At 31.1% G+C, this 18445-nt stretch overlaps 1 protein-coding gene across 4 annotated transcripts; it reads right to left on the bottom strand.

Moving 5' to 3' along the window:
• Positions 1-1667: 1667 nt before the first annotated feature.
• On the bottom strand, positions 1668-6210 carry LOC141638636 (elongator complex protein 4). 4 transcript variants are annotated; one of them, XR_012542170.1, is made up of 10 exons: positions 6033-6210; positions 5233-5406; positions 4354-4580; positions 4170-4242; positions 3828-3981; positions 3538-3616; positions 3286-3445; positions 3107-3198; positions 2064-2360; positions 1668-1977 (listed from the first exon to the last, which is right to left on the bottom strand). XR_012542170.1 is itself a non-coding variant. In XM_074447978.1 (9 exons), exons 2-9 carry the CDS (start codon positions 5363-5365, stop codon positions 2193-2195), a joined length of 1086 nt encoding a protein of 361 aa, XP_074304079.1. In that variant the 5' UTR covers positions 5366-5406; positions 6033-6186; the 3' UTR covers positions 1668-2192. The 4 variants fall into 4 exon arrangements, 2 of the variants coding, with proteins under 2 accessions (XP_074304079.1, XP_074304078.1); XR_012542169.1 differs by having other exon boundaries at positions 3828-3984; positions 6033-6171; XM_074447978.1 differs by having other exon boundaries at positions 1668-2360; positions 6033-6186.
• Positions 6211-18445: the final 12235 nt, after the last annotated feature.

Here is an 18445-nt window from a genome sequence, read left to right as displayed (position 1 = left end):
TTCAAGCTCAAAGTTGAAATAACAACAGCTCATAACTCCAGCTATGTGAAGAGAAATTTTAAATATTTTATCTCGGACATTTTTCACAAGGATTCGACCTTAAATGTCGCTGAAAAAATAAATCACGATGTGCACCGAAAAAATACTGTCTTGAACAGGACTTCCTTCTCTAACCCCTCTGTTCATAAAATCTCCCAATCCTAGAAACATCATGCCAGCGGCGGCCATCGATCACCATCCTTTCTAATATTTGAGGCACTGAGGCCGACGCTGGCATATCCAACCTCTCAGTTTCCTTCTTTTTAACTGCCGTATTATTGTCATGGGTATTCATTATAATAACTGTCGTATCGACTGATGTTGTTTTCCAAGAGGAAAGCTCCTCTTCAATGAAGATGCAATGTAGCCAAGCTTTAAACTTTAAAGCTGAGGTCGTAACCAATTCTTTTTACCTGGAAATGGTCAACTCGAATTCTTTTACATAACGTTACGAAAATGCAAAATTGATTTTATTTCCATACGATAGGAGGATCGGATATTGATGGACTTGAAATAACTACTAGATGTATGTGACAAGAATGTGAGTTCCAAAATTTACACAACGTTTCGAAAATGCGGAATTGATTCCAATTCCAAATATTATTGTTTCCCAAATGGTAAAAAAATCTCCTTGTGAAATTCAATTCCAATTCTAGGTCCTCAAACAAGTTATTGGAAGTTGAAGAGAATTTCATCATCTATAGTCGTAGTTTCTTTCAAGTAGAGGATTCTCTAAAGCCCCCGTTGTATTCCCTAGCTCAAGGGGTTCAATTTCAAGGTAAGGTGAATATACATACTATTATTTGCCCAAACCGGTGGTAAAGGGTGTTTACTGTTTCACACACTCCTCGGGAATGACATCTTCAAGGGAATGTATGAGTCTCAAACTAAGGGGAAAATAGATATGTCAAAGAACGTCCTCAAAATCATGAGAAGGGGTGTTTGGTATGAGATGGTCTAAGGAATGAAATCAAGAAAGGTAAATGAAATGGAAGGAGAAGGATACCGTTTGATTACCTCACTTGTTTCGTTAAAACCATCAAAGGGAATGTAAACAAAGACAATCAACACCATAAAGGCATAAACCACCAAGCTCCACCCGAAATAACTGCCACCTATGCACCCCAGAACCGCTGTCAGCACCGACAACACCTCCACTGTCGCCAACGCACCCCCCGTTTCCAACCTTTCCCATGATCAACCCCCTCCCACAACTTTCAGAATCCCCAACCCCGCCCCCATAACCCATCAACCTCAACCCTTAGAAACAAGGGCGCGTCCAAAAAGTTCCCAAGTGATTATGGGAAGGGAGAGCAGCAATCAGAGTTACGGAATATTTGCTAATGAGTTTTGGGTGGGCCGTGGGGGTTAATTCTGGTTTGAGATGAAGATGTTTTTTTTATCATCCTGATGGTTCTTGGATTATCTTTCAATCGAAGGTGGTTAGCATGATCCTCAGGGAATGGCTCTTCAATCTTTTAGAGTTTCAGAGTCGGTTTTGTTTATGCTGTTTAAGTGAATGTTTTTACGCTATAGCCTAGGACTAAAACGGACACCTAAATATCATGATGCGCAAAGGATGGACACAAAGGCAACCTAATAGAGGAATTTTGACCAATACGCAATGATTGCCACAAATGCTGCTCTCTAATAAATAGAGCTGATACCTTAAAAGTTAATTTATCACATAGTGCTACCATAGATCAAATAATGATCTTTGCCTACACAAAAGCTACGCTAAATTTACAAAGAAATAAAGATTTGATCGATACTCTAAACAAAGTTTAGAGTTAAGGATATGTTGATTTAAGGTAAACAGAATTTGGTGTACCTCTCGTAGCAAATATAGACGAGGCGATCAATCTAACCCCAATTCAAATTTGGTAGCCAAATATCCCAACTCCCAAGCATGCAGTTCACAATTTTCGAAGCCTTCCACTGCGTCAGGAAGAAAGCATTCTGAGTCCACCACACAGCCACATGCAAGATGCAGCCAGTTTATGAGGAAAAAAATGCCGGCTTACAATATTGAAATCACTATGCTTGACTTTGATCTCACATGAAATTGCATGCGCCTGTTAAGTAAGCCTGGTTTGAGCCAGCAACATAATTAGCATATAACAAACGCCAGCTTTCTTGCTCACGTGGCCAATCTAGAAGTCTAGGGATCCTTGTTTAGCAGAACTAGAACAACTACTTGATGTCCCATATGAGGCTCCACTTGCACCGTCAACAGGAGCTTGATTTAGACACTCTAAGGTCAACGACTTTCGCTTATACAGCTTGATTGAGAATGTAGAGGTCTCTAAAACCAATGGCACCTGAATTAAGACAAAAATACACAATATGAGCGCTGCTAAACCAAAAAAAAAAAAAAAAAAATAGACATGGTGGCAAAAATGTAAGCTCAAAGGTTCAGCAGCCCAAGACCATATCGGTGAAGCTCGAAGGTAACTCTAGAAGGAGCTAGGCTTCTTGGGTGTTCAACTCAACCCTAACACTTTAAGCATCCCTCTAGAAATTGTCATTCTGTCTCCCTCTCTCTTATATGCCCCTGCCTCTATATATACTGCTCTCTAGATGTCTAGATGAGTAGCTCTAAGCCTCTAAGTTGAGGATCGGAAACTCTGCCAAAGGATGCACCCCTATCCCCTGGCTCAAATAACCGCTCAATTTCTCATGTGTCGGTACTTGTGGAGGGAGTTGATCCATGAAATGCACTAGATTATTGTAGATACCTTAAAACCAGAAGTTTAAAGCTAAAGAAACTATGAAAGGAAAAAGAAGCACCATAAATGAGAATGCATGCATTTGCCATGCAATAATGCCTAGATCTTCTAGTAAAGTAAGTTCAAGCTCAAACATCTTTCTCCAATCCTTTTCCACCAAGGCTTTTTATATAAGTTTATCTTTACTATATTTGTTCAATGTTCGCTAGTTGCTACAGAATAACAGAACTTCTTTGCCTAACAGCAGAAGTCTAGTGAGTACATCAAATGCAACAAAAAAGATCTAGCATTAACGGTTACGAGATAAAAATTTGAAATATTAATCAAATATTATGTACCTGGGTGTTGAACCTAGCCACTTTATGTACACTGAGAAGACCAACCATTTCCTGATACCCAGTAAGCAGGTTAGCTAACTCCTTGTCCTCGTCTGTATAAGATGATGAAAACATATTATGTAGGGGACCAGGAAAGGATTTAGTACAAAAAGAATAAACCAAGTTAAACATCAACATGCCTGGTATTGCTTTGACTGAAAGAAGAGTATCGGCCAGATGTTGCCATCTCTTCGAGAAGGAAGATGACAAGACTGAATGTGGAAATGTTATTATAGCAACTGCATTTGAACTCCTTACAATACCTTTCAAAGACTTGATGAAAGCAAGCATATCCCAGTCCTGCCACAGTGAAATAAAAGCACCATAATATCCACCATCAACATGCCTGAGATGAATATATTACGAACCAACATTCAAATAAAACATCTAACCTTGTCAAAATATTCACACTGGGGTGCACATAGTGACTGAATAGCTATGCGCCCTGCACAGGAAACACTGGTACCGCTTCTGCAAATTAAACGTTAATGCTATCAATGGAAACATTATGAATTTGGTTCCTTACGTCAAGCTATACATCTTAATGAAGAAAGTTGAATCAAGCATAAAAAATCACAGCTACGAATTAAATCTACACAGTAACTCGAGGAGAAAGAAGCAAATGCAATGGAGAGCCATTAAAACTGCCATTGTGATACGCAATAGAAGGAAAATAGCATACCTAGAATTTTGCTCGAGAAAAGAGGAACAACGCTCACGAAGGCTGTCAAGTGGACATTCTTCCAAGCTTACACAATCTATGTGTTTTCCTATAAGAAATTGCCTCTCCAAAGGTTTCCGCACATCAAAGTCATTACAGTATTCCTGTTTCGAATCTGCTACAAAAATCAGCCATCATTACTTTCTTCAACAATTCAACTGTAGTCATTGTACTCCTTTTGCATTGAGGTTATCTCATACATCTAACTATCTAAGTACCTAAACTCTCAATGACAACAATGTCTTTAACAGATTCAATGAGCTGAAAAAAGTGCGCGTAAACCACAATCTTAAAAACAATTACCTCCATTTCCATAAACTGATTGATTATCCCCAAAATATTTCTTATACTGCCAAGCAATCCTCAATCCTTTATCCTACCACCAAAGACAAAAAAAAAGGCATATTTGAATCACATAACTGAGCAAAAACAAATTGGCAAACGTATCAAACACAAGTTGGGAAGACAAAGGAATACGCTTAAATACCTGTTCCGTAGGATGCTCACGAGGCTTGTTGTCTTTTGGAGAAATAGGATTAGGCAAAGTTCCCAAAAACCCTTTTGGGTCTTTGGATGGACTAGCATACAAAAGAGGCTGCTTATGGACCAATCCTTGTGCCATAAAATTCCTCAACATTAGCATATGATGAGGTGCTTCAGGGTCCTCCATTACCATAACTAAGCTGCCCAAACAGAACCCACCTCCTAAAATTTCTGATATCCGTAGAGAAAATCACATCTCAAATCAGTTAGATCATCATATTGTAAAAGACCAAATTTTGACTAATGCCCAAAAAAGACCACGTATTTAGAACAAATAAGTTCCTTAATACAATTCAGTTAAACAAATAGAATCACCCCTCAAAATCAATAAAATAAAAAAGAAAAAATCGTTACAAAATCAATTGCAACCAGATAACATAACGACAGACAAAATGGAGGAGCTTTGTTTCAGATAATAGACTACACTATTGGAACAAAATACTCTTTAAACGAATCACCAAATTTAAGTTTAATGTATTTTGCACTCACACGAAATAAATCACATGAACTGAAAAGATGACATTTAGAAGGCTAGCCACTCCAAAAGCAATAAACTTGATTTCAGAAATACAGCCTTAATTAAGCTTTAAAAACAAAACCTGCCTTCAGAAAGCACAAAATTATAATGGACGGTCAAATAAAAACTCTTCAACGTCTACAATAATTTGTAATAGAAGACGACAATTTGATTGATAGACACTACTCCTACAAAAGAAATCTAATACGGAGTATAACAATAACATGAAAAATGTCACATTTTCGTCAAGAACTATCAAAAAAGAGAAGAGCTACATAACAAAAAAAAATGGCAGAGGAAGCTTACTATCAAGGTCTGGTATGCCAGAGGAGACAAAAACCGAGCCGTTGGGTCCAGGCTTGAGACCTGGGACCTGGGAAGCAGGACCGGCCAATGAGCTGCGTGAGAAGCTGCTGACTCGAACCTTGCTCGTGGCCATGTTCTGGTGTTCCTTTCCACGGGTGAGTCAGAGTGCTGATTCTGACATTTCATCAAACACATGGACCGTGCACAAGAGATTTTAATTACACAAAAATCAATGCCATCATAATTAGTAGTTTCAATCGAAACCACTTAAAAATCGAAGTCTAGGGAACAACTACAAGTCGACAAGTCTTCGTGCTTTGAAAGTGTGTGATTAGATTACCACTAGCATCAGCAACTAAATACTAATTACTACTTCAACAATTTCAACTTCCATCAAAGTACATTAATCATTTCCAATAAACACCAACCATAAATTGATAGAGTACGTGCTGCTTAAGACCGTCTTAAGTTAAGAGTATTTAAATCGATTGTCAATGCTGACTTGACTTAGGACGGTCTTAATCAAGAATATTTGAAATTGATATGAGCACCCAACAATTTAGGCTCAACTAGTTAAAATCTTAGGGTTTACGAATTCCAAACCAAAAGCCGTAAAATTTGGTACTAATACTAACAATAAAGAATAAGAATTACATAACGCAAGTTGAGCATCATAATAACAGAATTGCTAATACGAACAGGCATAAAAATCAAATCAAAGTATTACTCCGTAAGAAATTATTGAGGGATGATATGAACACACTGAATTAAGCAACGTAGGCTAATATGAATTTAATTACCTTGAAGTTTGTGAATTGAATTTAGGGAGGAGGAAGAATTGTATGAATTGAATTTAGGGAGTATACAACTATACAAGGGCGAGAGAGATGGAGTACTGCTGAGGCTTGATGCTTATTGGGCGTTATTGAAAAACTGGACTGGACGCTTATTTAGTCCCGACAAGTCTCCGTTCCATTTGATTTCATGCATTTGCTTAATACGGAGTTTATAAAATCAAACTGATAATAAAGACAATATAGTTTTACATATCTTGAGTTTTCAACAAATTTTGTTACTCCGTTTATCTTATCTTCAAATTACAAGATTACTAGTTTGGATGTTCGTGCGTTGCAACGGGGTAATTAATTTAGTTAAAAAAAATTGGTTATAAGGTCTTAATATTTACATCTCATCTCTAATCATTTATTTAGATATGATCAAAAGTCAAAACATCTTATTTAAGAGACGCAAAATATGTTAGGTTGATACCTAAGTTCCAAGGATGCCTCATATTTATAATCATAAGACCACTACATCTTATGTTAATCTTTCGATGTGGGACAATTCTATTATTTTTATATAATCCTACATTATTTTTCAATGTGGGACATATAACATACTAAAAAGTACACAATTTTATATATGTACAAATTATATGAAATCTATACGCTAATGATGTCATTTTTACCACGAATCAAATTATGTTATTTTCATAATTTTCTTAATGATATTTTTTTGCCAAATGAAATGTAAAATTTTTTATATTAAAATTAGAAACATCACTTGAATATAATATAGGAAATAAATTTTATAATAATTAAAAGATTCTCCACTTTATTTTTTACATCAAAAAATATTATTTATAATACTTTCCTAAATTAATTTTTAAGATCACCCCACCTTATGTGAATTTTCTAATGTGGGACAATTTAACTATTTATATGTAGTATATTTACTACACCTACATTATTTTTCAATGTGGGACAAATAACACACGAAAAAGTACACCATCTTTTTTGCACCTATTTCGATATCCAACCCGATTTAATAATGAGAAAATATTATACTATCTATTTATATTTGTACGTTTTTTCCATTTTTTGTCATAATTAAAATATGTACAAATGATATGATTTAAATTACATTTTTTTTCCTAACACGACTTTTAAGATGTAATTGAGGGACAATAGAATGTATAAACAAATGCAAAATATTTCTTTTTTCTGGTGCGATTTTGATTAATGGTTAAAAATTATGATGTATTTTAATTACTCAAATGTAATGAGGCATAATAATTACCTATATTTGAACGTTAAAAAGATTTAATTCTACTATTTATCAAAGTAAAAAAGCTCATTATTGATTTGTTTGTGGATTCAAGATCTTTTTATGCAACACTTGATTGTATTATAATTCATAAATTTTCTAATTTAGTGCAAAGATTATCATTATATGACACAAACAAATTTATGTATATTTAGCACCCATTTTATTTTTTAGTTATGACTTTCTCTTAAATAAAGTTATTATATTATCGATTGTCTTAAAATAAACATTATAATATCACTAATATAGTAATATATAATCACTTTTATAAATATCTACGTGATTAATATTTGTATGGTATTGTTGTAACTAAGGTTTGCCGTTAATACAAACTCTTATAATAACTCTCTAAGATAATTTTTAAGCGATTCAAAAGATTTTGGGTTAATACCCTTAAGTTATGACTCATATTTATAATTATGTGATACCTCACCTCATGATAATCTTCTAATGTGGGACAATTCAACTATTTATATGTAGTATATTTATCACACCTACATTATTTTTCAATGTGGGACAAACAATATACTTATAAATACACCATCTTTTTCACACCTAATTCGACATCTAACCCAGTTTAATAATAATAATAATAAGAAGAAAATACTATAGGAGTACTATTTATTAATATTCGTATAATACATTTTTTTAACTTCTTATCGTAAGTAAAATATGTGCAAATAATATGATACTATATTCTAATGCTAGCATTTATTTACCACGAATCTAATTATATAATTTTTCAAAAAAAAAAAATATGTTACTTTGTTGCTAAATGAGATGTATAAGTTTTTATATAAAAATTATAAACATTACTTGGACATAATATAAAAAATATATATATCATATCGTGGAGTTAATGATATAAACTCTTAAGAGTTCTCCAAGACAATGTTTAAGAGACTCGGAAGGTTTTAGGTTGGTATTTAGGTTCTAAGAATACCTTCTATTTATAATCATATGATCACCCACCTTATGCTAAACTTTCGATGTGGGACAATTCTATTATTTATACGTAATATATTCACCACACCAACATATTTTTCAATGTGAGACAAATAACATACTTAGAAATACACCATCTTTTTCGTACATAATTCGACATCTAACCCAGGTTAATAATAATGAGCAAATACTATACTCCCACGATTCAAGACCAAATACAACATTCCTTTTTTTACACTATTCATGAACGAATAGAATCTTTACGATTCCTTGCAATATGTAAGACAAAATATGGTCATGAGGGATCTTATTTGATTCATCTATAAAGTACAATGAGAATATCAAACTTTAAATTTTTTATAATGTAAACTTAAAGATATTTACGTTGTAATTTGTGTCTTGACAAGTGTGTAAATGAAAATGTTGTATTTGGTCTTGAATGGAGGGAGTACTATTTATTAATATTCGCACGTTTTTTTTTATAATATTTTTTTGGCAAATGAGATATATAAATTTTTATATAAAGATTATAAACATCACTTGAATATAATACATAATATAGAAAAAATATGTATATATCATACTGTGAAGATAATGATATAAACTCTTAAGAGCTCTCCAAAACAATACTTAAGAGACTCAAAAGGTTTTTGTTTGGTATATAGGTTTCAATGATGACTTCTATTTATAATCATAGGATCACCCACCTTAGGTTAATCTTTCGATGTGGGACAATTATATAATTTATACGTATTATAACCACACTAACATTGTTTTTCAATGTGGGACATATAACATATTAAAAAAAGTACACCATCTTTAATACTCGTATGTGCAAATCATATGAAATCTATACTCTAATGAAAGCATTTTTGCCACGAATCTAATTATATTATTTTCATAATTTTTATAACGACATTTTTTTGCCAGATGAAATGTCAAAGTTTTTATATAAAAATTAGAAACTTCTCGTGAATATAAAATAGGAAATATAGATATTATAATAATTAAAAGATTCTCCACTTTATTTTTTATGTGGAAAATATTATTTATGAAACTTTCCTAAATTAATTTTTGATGATGTGGACGCTCTAGAATCGCTCGAAAAAACTCTCTTTTATGTATATATATAGATTTAAAGAGTTTATGTGCCTTGAGTTTTGAACAAATTTTGTTACTCCGTTTATCTTATCTTCAAATTACAAGATCATTTAAAGATTTTATGTGCGTCTACGTTATCTCATACAATTTTTTTTTTTTAAAAAAAAAATTGTGAAACGCGAGACCCAAATAAAATTTACTGAATTAATTTAAAAAAAAAAATTGTCATTGTTGATGTTTTGTACGTTACTTTTTTTATGTAAATGGTTACGTTTATGATTTTTTCGAAAATATTTATTCATATTACGTTTATGATTTTAACAGAAAAATTTATGAATAATTTAACGAATTGAATATTTATTAACGAATATACTAAACTATTTATTAACGGATAAACTATTGACGAATAATGAATCATAATTTAACGAATTAACTATTTATTAACGAATAAACTTTTTATGAATAATTTATATTATTATATTACAATAAATAACAACAAATTATATCAATTTTACATTACAATAAATGTTTACATTACAATATATAATGACAAATTACACAATTGATACAATACATAAAAACATTTACTAAACTTTTTACTACAGTAATATATTAAAATAACAACGCAAAAAAAAAAACCGCGCTTATGTCGATTTTCCAAAAAGTAAAATACTAAATACAAAAGGCAATTATAAATTATCTGTAAATGAAAAAAAAAATTAAAAAACAGAATCCTTAAGAAAATATAAAATCCTTAAGAAAATATAAACTCGAATTTAAAACTATCGCCTATGTCGATTTTTAAATCATTATTCTAGTCAATCATCCATATAGTTGCAATAATCTTATATTTTACACTCGACTAATAACATTATATACTATTTTTTTAAAAAAGGAAATTTAAATTCAATTTCAAATAATTAAAATTATATTTTTTAAAAAAAAAAAATTGTTACATTTAACGATATAATTTTTAAAATATAAATTAAATTTTTAATATTCTCTTAGATCTGGACAGATAGTCAATCATCACCGAGAATTAACTTGGAGCAAAACTTTCCGACAACTATCTACCAGCCGCCATTCCGTTTTCGGAAGGTGGCAATGATAGGCTACCAAATAAGTTCTGCTACCACAAGTCCTTTTTTATGGCCAAATTATCATCATCTTATCATAATAGTTACTACCCTTGAATCGAATTTGCAAATAAATTATTTACGATAACAATTCAGAATTAGAATAATGGGCCATCATCAGATTGGAATGAGCCTACACTTTCACAGAATTAACCCATCATTATAAAAAAAAAAAAAAGTTTCACAACAGTTAAAAACATAGTGGATGAGTGGAGGAGTGGCAAAGTGGGTTTGAGAAGTTACCAAGTTTATTGACCTTCAATTAGGTCATTTGCAATATAAATTATCTCACCAGATTATTAAACCATCTCCACAAACCAAAACACCAACAGTAATCATGTCAAACATTCAAAGCATTCCAATCTCCAAAATCGTGCAGAGTACGGCAAGGACATAGCAAATTACCGTCAGGGTTATGCGTTTATGGTTGAAAAAGTCGGAAACTGATCCAACAGAGTTAGACAGGGTGGAACGCATCTTGGTGGACCAGAATGTATGAAGTTCTCTCATTTTTTTGTACAAATTATTTATGCACAATTAAAGTATAATTAAAGTATAAGTTCAACTAATATCTTATTGTTTCCAGGGAGATACTATACAAGCAACAATTAAGAAGAAATTGGTCAAACTTTTCCCGGAGTTGCTAAATGAGGGGGACATACATGTACAAAATAAGAAAATTTGGCATAACATCCAACAGATTGGGATACGACATGGCAACCTATCATCCATGCAAAATCTGATTCGAGTACAACAGAAGGATCGTACCAGTTACTATTGCATACATACCTCTTTGTGTGCATAATTTTTACAAATTCAGCGAGTTTTTTTTTTTTTGGAGTTATGCCTGACAAACTCTATATTGGTATGCATCTTATACATTTTCTCCTATCAAAATTTCTATCAAATAGCATTCGCAATAACGGATGTCTTAACTTACCAATGTTATTGGTAAGCTTGAACATGTCTACCCAATCAAAGTCAACAACATTGGGAAGATGAGGAGGACTATCGTCTTAGGAAACAACCAGTAATAGACTTACTATTAATTTAATTTTATCTCTATAAAAAATTCATATCTCTAAAAATCAAAATTAATATCTTATAACAAACATTTTGTTTCATAAAGCAACAACTGTGCTATACCCTTTTTGGTGACTACGTCGATCAAATGATTGAAATTGAGGAGTGTTTTAAGAACCAAACGAAACAAACTTTGGTTTTACTTTTCTTCAAGAGATCCGTCTATGAAGGTAAAATAATCTAAAATTTATGTAAAGATAAATACATTTAACATAATAATTTCACCTAAATTGGATGTCATCTCATGAACAATAATATGATGCAGGGGAAGTGAGCATAACAACAACATGGAGAGCAAGTAAAATTGTAGTCAATCCTGACATGAATGCATTTCATGAATTCAATAACAGGTATATATTTCACACCTAATTAAATTTCATGTAATTTGATATGCTACTAATTAATTATTTAGCTGTTAGGTGTTTTTTTAGTCACATATTTAGAAGCCCGATTATGAGTCCAACAAAATAACTTATGAGTGCAAAAAAAAAAGTCTTATGTTTTACAGTCCAATTAAATTACATAATTTGAAATTGCTTTGACAAAAAAAAAATTGATCAATTGTCAATGGATCCTTACCAGTTTCCCAGCTGCTGAAATGGAGCAAAATCTCGTGGGTGTTCCAGAAAATGCAGCTCATCATTCTCCCATCCTCGTAAGTGCAAACATCAAGACATTAGCAGAGATTCAAAATCTAACTAAAGGAGGTTCATATGTAACCATGGCAACATTTGTTGAACTAGATACATCTGGTATCGCTTGGTTTTATAATTCATGCAAAGAATGCAGATCAAAGTTCATCAGAAAGACGATGATCTATGATATTATGATAAAGAACGACCAAACAAAAATTCTTGCACTTTGAAGGGGATGAGAACACAATCAGCTATTCCAAGGTACAAAATTTATCCTTCTAAGATGGGATTGTTTAAAAGGATAGCTAATTAAGTAAGATTAAACAGTTTAGTGTTTCAAAACAGGTTCCGAGTTAAATTCTTTGTGACGTATGAAAACGCTAATCTATGTGAATTTATCATCTGGGACGGTGCTATGACCGAGTTGCTTAGAAAAATAGCACAACAAATACTTGATGAAGATGAGGTATTTCTCAAATTAAATGAAGTATTAAGTTTAGAAAAAAATTACAACATTTTGTCAATATCGTCTTAACATATTTGTGGTTCATTTCAAATTTTCAATCTTGTGCCACCACTTGATTTTAGGCCCCTAATAGAGAGGGATTTCATTGTCAAAATAAGAGTGAATCAAGAATTTAATATAGAGCAGAAATCTAGCAGCTACGGAGTAATAAGTTTATGTGATGATCCTAGCTGCAACAAAGGTATTTCGAATATAACCTAAAATCTACAATATAATGTTGTATATCTTACAAAGAATGGTAATAATTATGTTTTTATGCAAACAGGAACAAGCAATGTCAGCAATCTCGAGTTCAAGCAATGATACCAACAAAACAGACTCTATGGTGGTGGATCTTTTGCATTCCTTTTAAGTTTAGTAAGCCTTATCCTATTACTGTATCTTTTACTTACAATTATTTAATTTGATAGGAAAAAATGAGGGAGATGAATGAAGACGAACATGTGACGGAATCTTAAGAGTTAACACCCCAGAAAGGTGTTGTGGTAGTAACCGACACTTCGGACAAATCCTCTGCAACAAAACATCAAGAGATTAAAATGGGAAAAGCGTCAATATGTCTTTAAAAAACAGTTTTGTTTTAATTTTGTTTTGGACTATGTTTTAGAGTGGACTATTTGTTTATATTTTTTAACTAGATTTGGACTATGTTTTTTAGATTCTATTTTTGGACTAAGCTTTATTTCAATTAGTGTAAGTCTCATAGTTATGCTAGGAAATATTGCATATTAGAATAGCGGAAGCACTAGCAAGGTGGGACATCAAACACATTCAAATTGGAGCAACAACAACTTTGAATGAGAAGTTGAAGGCTAATTCAAGGATGAATCGGAACAACATGTAAGCAATAGGACCCGCAATAATAAACTATGAAGATTAAAGTTTATTTTCTATCTTTAATGTATGGACAACTAATGTAATTATCAGTTGCATTAAGTTATATTACGTCTCTTTTCCTTACTCAGATTAGGTTGCACTAATTTCCTCTAATCGTTAAAATGACTACCATTGCAAGTACAATGTAGGAAACAAGTGAACTAAATGCAACACTCAGTCTTTGTAAAAAAAAAAACGTGCATAATTAAACAATATACGACCAGAAAAAACGTGAACATTTAAAACATATACAACTATTCGAGTAATGAGTTATAATCTTTACATAACCAGCATTAAGAAATAGAACACTCCGATTAAGTGCACAATTAAAAATTCAATTACTGTATAGGACAACCTTATGACTTAGTGAGCTGAACGTGCTTTTCAAAAAATTCGAACAAATTGCACACAAAAAAAACGTGAAAGAACTTTCATTAAAATTTACTATGTTAAAAAAGCGTGCTTATAAAAATAGCCATAGAATCCTTATTAGAAGTATAAACTGAAGCTTGAAATAAACCAAATACGAGCAGCAAAATATATGTTGGAGTATGTGTCCTCAACAATAGTGTGATCACATATTAAATCTCGTAATAAGAATACAAAAGGGATGATTCAATTATATAGTCAACTGATCAACATTAATCGGTAATGATTGGCTAACAAGAGTTTGACATTACTGTCGTTTGACGGTGGTGATCAGTTGATCCCTTAAGGTCACACCTATAGGACAATTCCCTTAATATATAAGTTAATTAATTGTATAATGATACAAGTTAATTAATTCCTTAAGAATTAAACAATTTATATTTGTGAATGAGAATTTGTATCTTATTGTAATTCGATTAAATAAGATTCATTTTAGTAATTGAAATGCTTTATTACTAAAATTGATTATTGTTTATGAAATAAATTAAGATAAGAATGAATGGTTAATTATAATTACAAAATATTGTGAATTATATTAACATGACCCATTTTATACACATGTAATTATTAATTACTAGATATCTTGTTATTTATAATTTAATTAATTTATATAATGATATTTAATTGTTAAATATGCATTAATATGATTAATTACATGTTACATGCTACATGTGACATATTGTGTGACAATGTTATATATGACAAAATAAAATGGACTCCACTTTAATATGGGTGAGTGAGTGTTTTATTTTATTGTAAAATAGACAACATCATTACCCTAAAATCTAGCCATGTATACCTATGATTTTGGGTAAGAGCAAAAGTGAGATGGGCATGCATTGGTTTTTTCCTCCCTTTGAACCGTGCCCCCCCCCTCTCTCTTTAAGAGAATTGGTTCTCTTATTTTTTTGCTCATCCATCTAAGAAAATATTCTTATCATATATGCATTTTTGGTTGCTTGTATCTCTTACACACAAAACCTCATAAAATAGTTTTATGTATCATAATTTGTTCATAGATCTAATATAAAAAATATTAATAAATGTGTTGTAATTTTATTAGATTAAAATTTAAGGTTTACTATTATATTATCTAGTTAATAAGATTAATAGTATTAAGGGATTGTCTTGGGTGCAACGAAAATGAGACATTCTACATTTGAACGCATTAAGATTTTTGGAGGATCATCCATAATGGTAATAGCTCAAGATCTAGTTTTGGAAGGAGTCCAAAACTAGTGCCCTTAAATTCGTCCATCTGATGTAAGAACATCAATTTTTTCTTCTCATTTTGTTAAATTAATCATGCATGCAACTAGATCCACTTAAATATAAATTATGAGTAATTTATAAAATATATTAGATGAGTCTAATAGAGGTTTATGAACCTAACAATTGGCATCAAGAGCTTTGGTGTTGCATGCATAATCGGTTTGGTTTTTCCGAGTTAAATGTAACTTAATTAAAACTAAATATTTTAGATTTATAATGATAAATTACGAAAGTTTTTTGCATGTAATATATTCTGGTTCTAAAATAGTTTTAGGTCATATTGATGATTTATGGATGATTATTGCTTATTTTAATAATTTTTAGTGAAATAATTACATTTTATTAAGTAAAATGAACTTTTATTTACTAAAAATAGTTAAACTTTACTAATGGCCGTGATTTTTTAGTATGACCTCACATGCATATTTTACATATTCTATGTAAAATTTCGGATCATTGTGATTAGTTTTGCATGTTTTATAATTTTTATGTGATAAAAATGATATAAATGGAGGTTAAATGACTAAAAATAGTTAAACTTCGAAACAGGCCATGAAATTTTAATATGATGTCAATGCATATTTTACAGATTGTATGTAAAATTTGAGATAAATATGATTTATTATGCATGATTTATAATTTTAATGGTTAAAATGATATAAATAGTGACTATTTTTAGCAAAAATAGCTAAAATAAATTTTATAGCATGAAATTTGTCCTTAATGTTGTATATATGATATGAACATCAGATATAAAGTTGAATGATTAATTTTGATTGGATTGGTATGTTTATTGATTTTTATGTGATAAAATCGATAAAAGGGCAACTTTATTAGTCCTAAAAATAAATTCAAAATTTTTGGTTGAAATTTTGCCATTTCCAGGTTCTGGAAATTATTTAAGAATTTAAAATTTTGATTTAAGAATGTTAAAAATTTTTTATATTTTGATTTTTCCATAATTTTTATGTTTTTTGGAATTTGGATTAAATGGTAAAAAATTATTTTGATTTTTCGATTTTTATTAAATGAAGTAAATTATAAATATTTTGTGGGCAAATTTTATTGAGTTTTTGGAATCTTGGTAATATGTCAGTATTTGCAAAAATGTGATTTTGAATTTTTCCAAATTTTTATGACTTATTGGGAATTATTTCATAATTGTTATGATTAAAAGAAGTTTAATAAGCAATAATACAAAACCAAGTTGAATTATTGTCAAAAATTGAGTAAAGACTAATGTTTGAGTCCTAAGAGAGTTAGGGTAATTAACTTGAGCTTAAATTTGATTTAAGTATTGATTTATGATTTTAATAAATTATTATCATGCATTTTCATAGAACCGGATTATATACGATATAAGGTTTAAGTAGGGTGATTTGGCACATTAATTTGGCATGTTAATCACATATAATAATGTTATATTTTTATTGATGAATGTCATATTTTATTTATGTAATTTTGAATTATGTAATTTATCTTAGTATGGCCTTAGTTTTAATCGATATTACCCGTAATGTAAGGGGATATTGATTCGGTTGTAATTTAATGTGATCTCTTATCACTTTTATTTTTACTAGTTTTTCATATTACAAATGTATAATAGGAATAGCTATGTATTTCTTTATTATTTGTATTACCGGAATTCCTTCAAGACGGTGTCAATCGGAAAGGCGTTCCAATCAAGATGGAGTACTTGGGAAGCGTGCCACTTGAAGTTCAAGGGACCAAAGGAGTTGGTTTCCGAATTTGTAATAGATTATTTGATTTTCTATTTTAGGAAGGCCATACTAGGAAATTTATTTATTACTTATGCATTTTTCCTTTATATGTTTGCATGCATTGCTAAATCGCCATAAACTAAACATGCATATCATATCGAGTATTCGACCGTGTCAATTATAATTATCGTTAGTTCAACAATTTAGTTCACTTAAATTTGATAGATAATAAATTGACTCGACCTCACACATTTTAAAAGATTGAGACTTAGTCTTACAAAATAGTAGGAACTCATGAATCCCAATTTCATATAGGTACAATACGATATTGAAACATTATACCGGGGTGCTTTCAATTGACGTTGGTAAGTGGGGTAATAAATAGTTATTACACTTCGAAAATTTGGTTGATCTCAACGAAGGTATTTGCGACCGTAGCCGTAATAGGTTCGGGCTAAAGATGAACTTAACGTAAATTCATCGACTGAGAGTTCTAATTGTAGAATCGGTTAAGAGGGTTAACCCACTAAGTTATATTAGTAAAGGTATAGAGGGCCCGTTGGCTCACATCCAAGTTAATATGAATTTTGGATATCAGAATCATTTATATAATTGGGTGGAGGTCATTATATAAATACTAAAACATGCTAAAATGTTTTAGATATAACGATGAATGTTTAATATTCCCACTATTTCGTTCTGTTTAATGTTGTTCTAATTCATTACTCCTACTCATATGCGATATCATTCGATTGTAACACGTGTCTCCGCTAAACCACTATTGCTAACGACAAAGAATCTCTTTCTAAAAATGAACCGTATCATAGGTTGTGGACTAGCTCCATAGGAATCGTTCTATTCCATAGAACTCGATAGAAATCATCCTATTCAAATATAAGATTAACATCTTAAATTCCTTACATACCCATGTATATGAAATCTCTTATGTAGAAGAATAAATAGAAGTAGTGATTAGTCAAAATATGTTTTGATAATATCTTCTATGCATCCACGGTTCAAAAGTCTTATTGCTTAACCTAAACACTTGTCATTAAGCACTTAAGTTGTTAAGAACATGACAATGTTAAATTGGTAAATTAATTTGTTAAAAATTTTGATTAACCAAATACCACAATAGAGTTAACCCTTGTGAAGGATTAACTAGGAATTTAAATGAAGACAAGTTTTCATCAAATAGAAATTCTTGAAGTTAGTGGGAGCAACAAGAAGTATAGTACCTATCTTAATTGTTAAGGATAGAACTAGGCTCGAAAGAGAAAGTGTTAGACACTAAAATAGAGACAAACCCCAAATAAGTAAAGATCTAGGAATTTGGTCGTGTGACTCCAACATATTCCTTCCTGAACATCTTTGACATTGACA

This window comes from Silene latifolia, unplaced genomic scaffold (assembly GCF_048544455.1).
Source record: "Silene latifolia isolate original U9 population unplaced genomic scaffold, ASM4854445v1 scaffold_200, whole genome shotgun sequence".
NCBI classification, from domain to species: Eukaryota; Viridiplantae; Streptophyta; class Magnoliopsida; order Caryophyllales; family Caryophyllaceae; genus Silene; species Silene latifolia.
Note: the sequence above shows the minus strand (reverse complement) of the source record. Positions and strands in the feature narration are given on the sequence as shown.

Excerpts from the sequence above, each read along its gene's own strand:
- LOC141638636 (XM_074447977.1), bottom strand. The coding sequence starts at position 5,365 with ATGGCCACGAGCAAGGTTCGAGTCAGCAGCTTCTCACGCAGCTCATTG. Across the intron at positions 4,581-5,232 it reads TGGCATACCAGACCTTGATA|AAATTTTAGGAGGTGGGTTC; the intron begins GTAAGCTTCCTC and ends TACGGATATCAG. Across the intron at positions 3,199-3,285 it reads TTCAGTCAAAGCAATACCAG|ACGAGGACAAGGAGTTAGCT; the intron begins GCATGTTGATGT and ends CATCTTATACAG.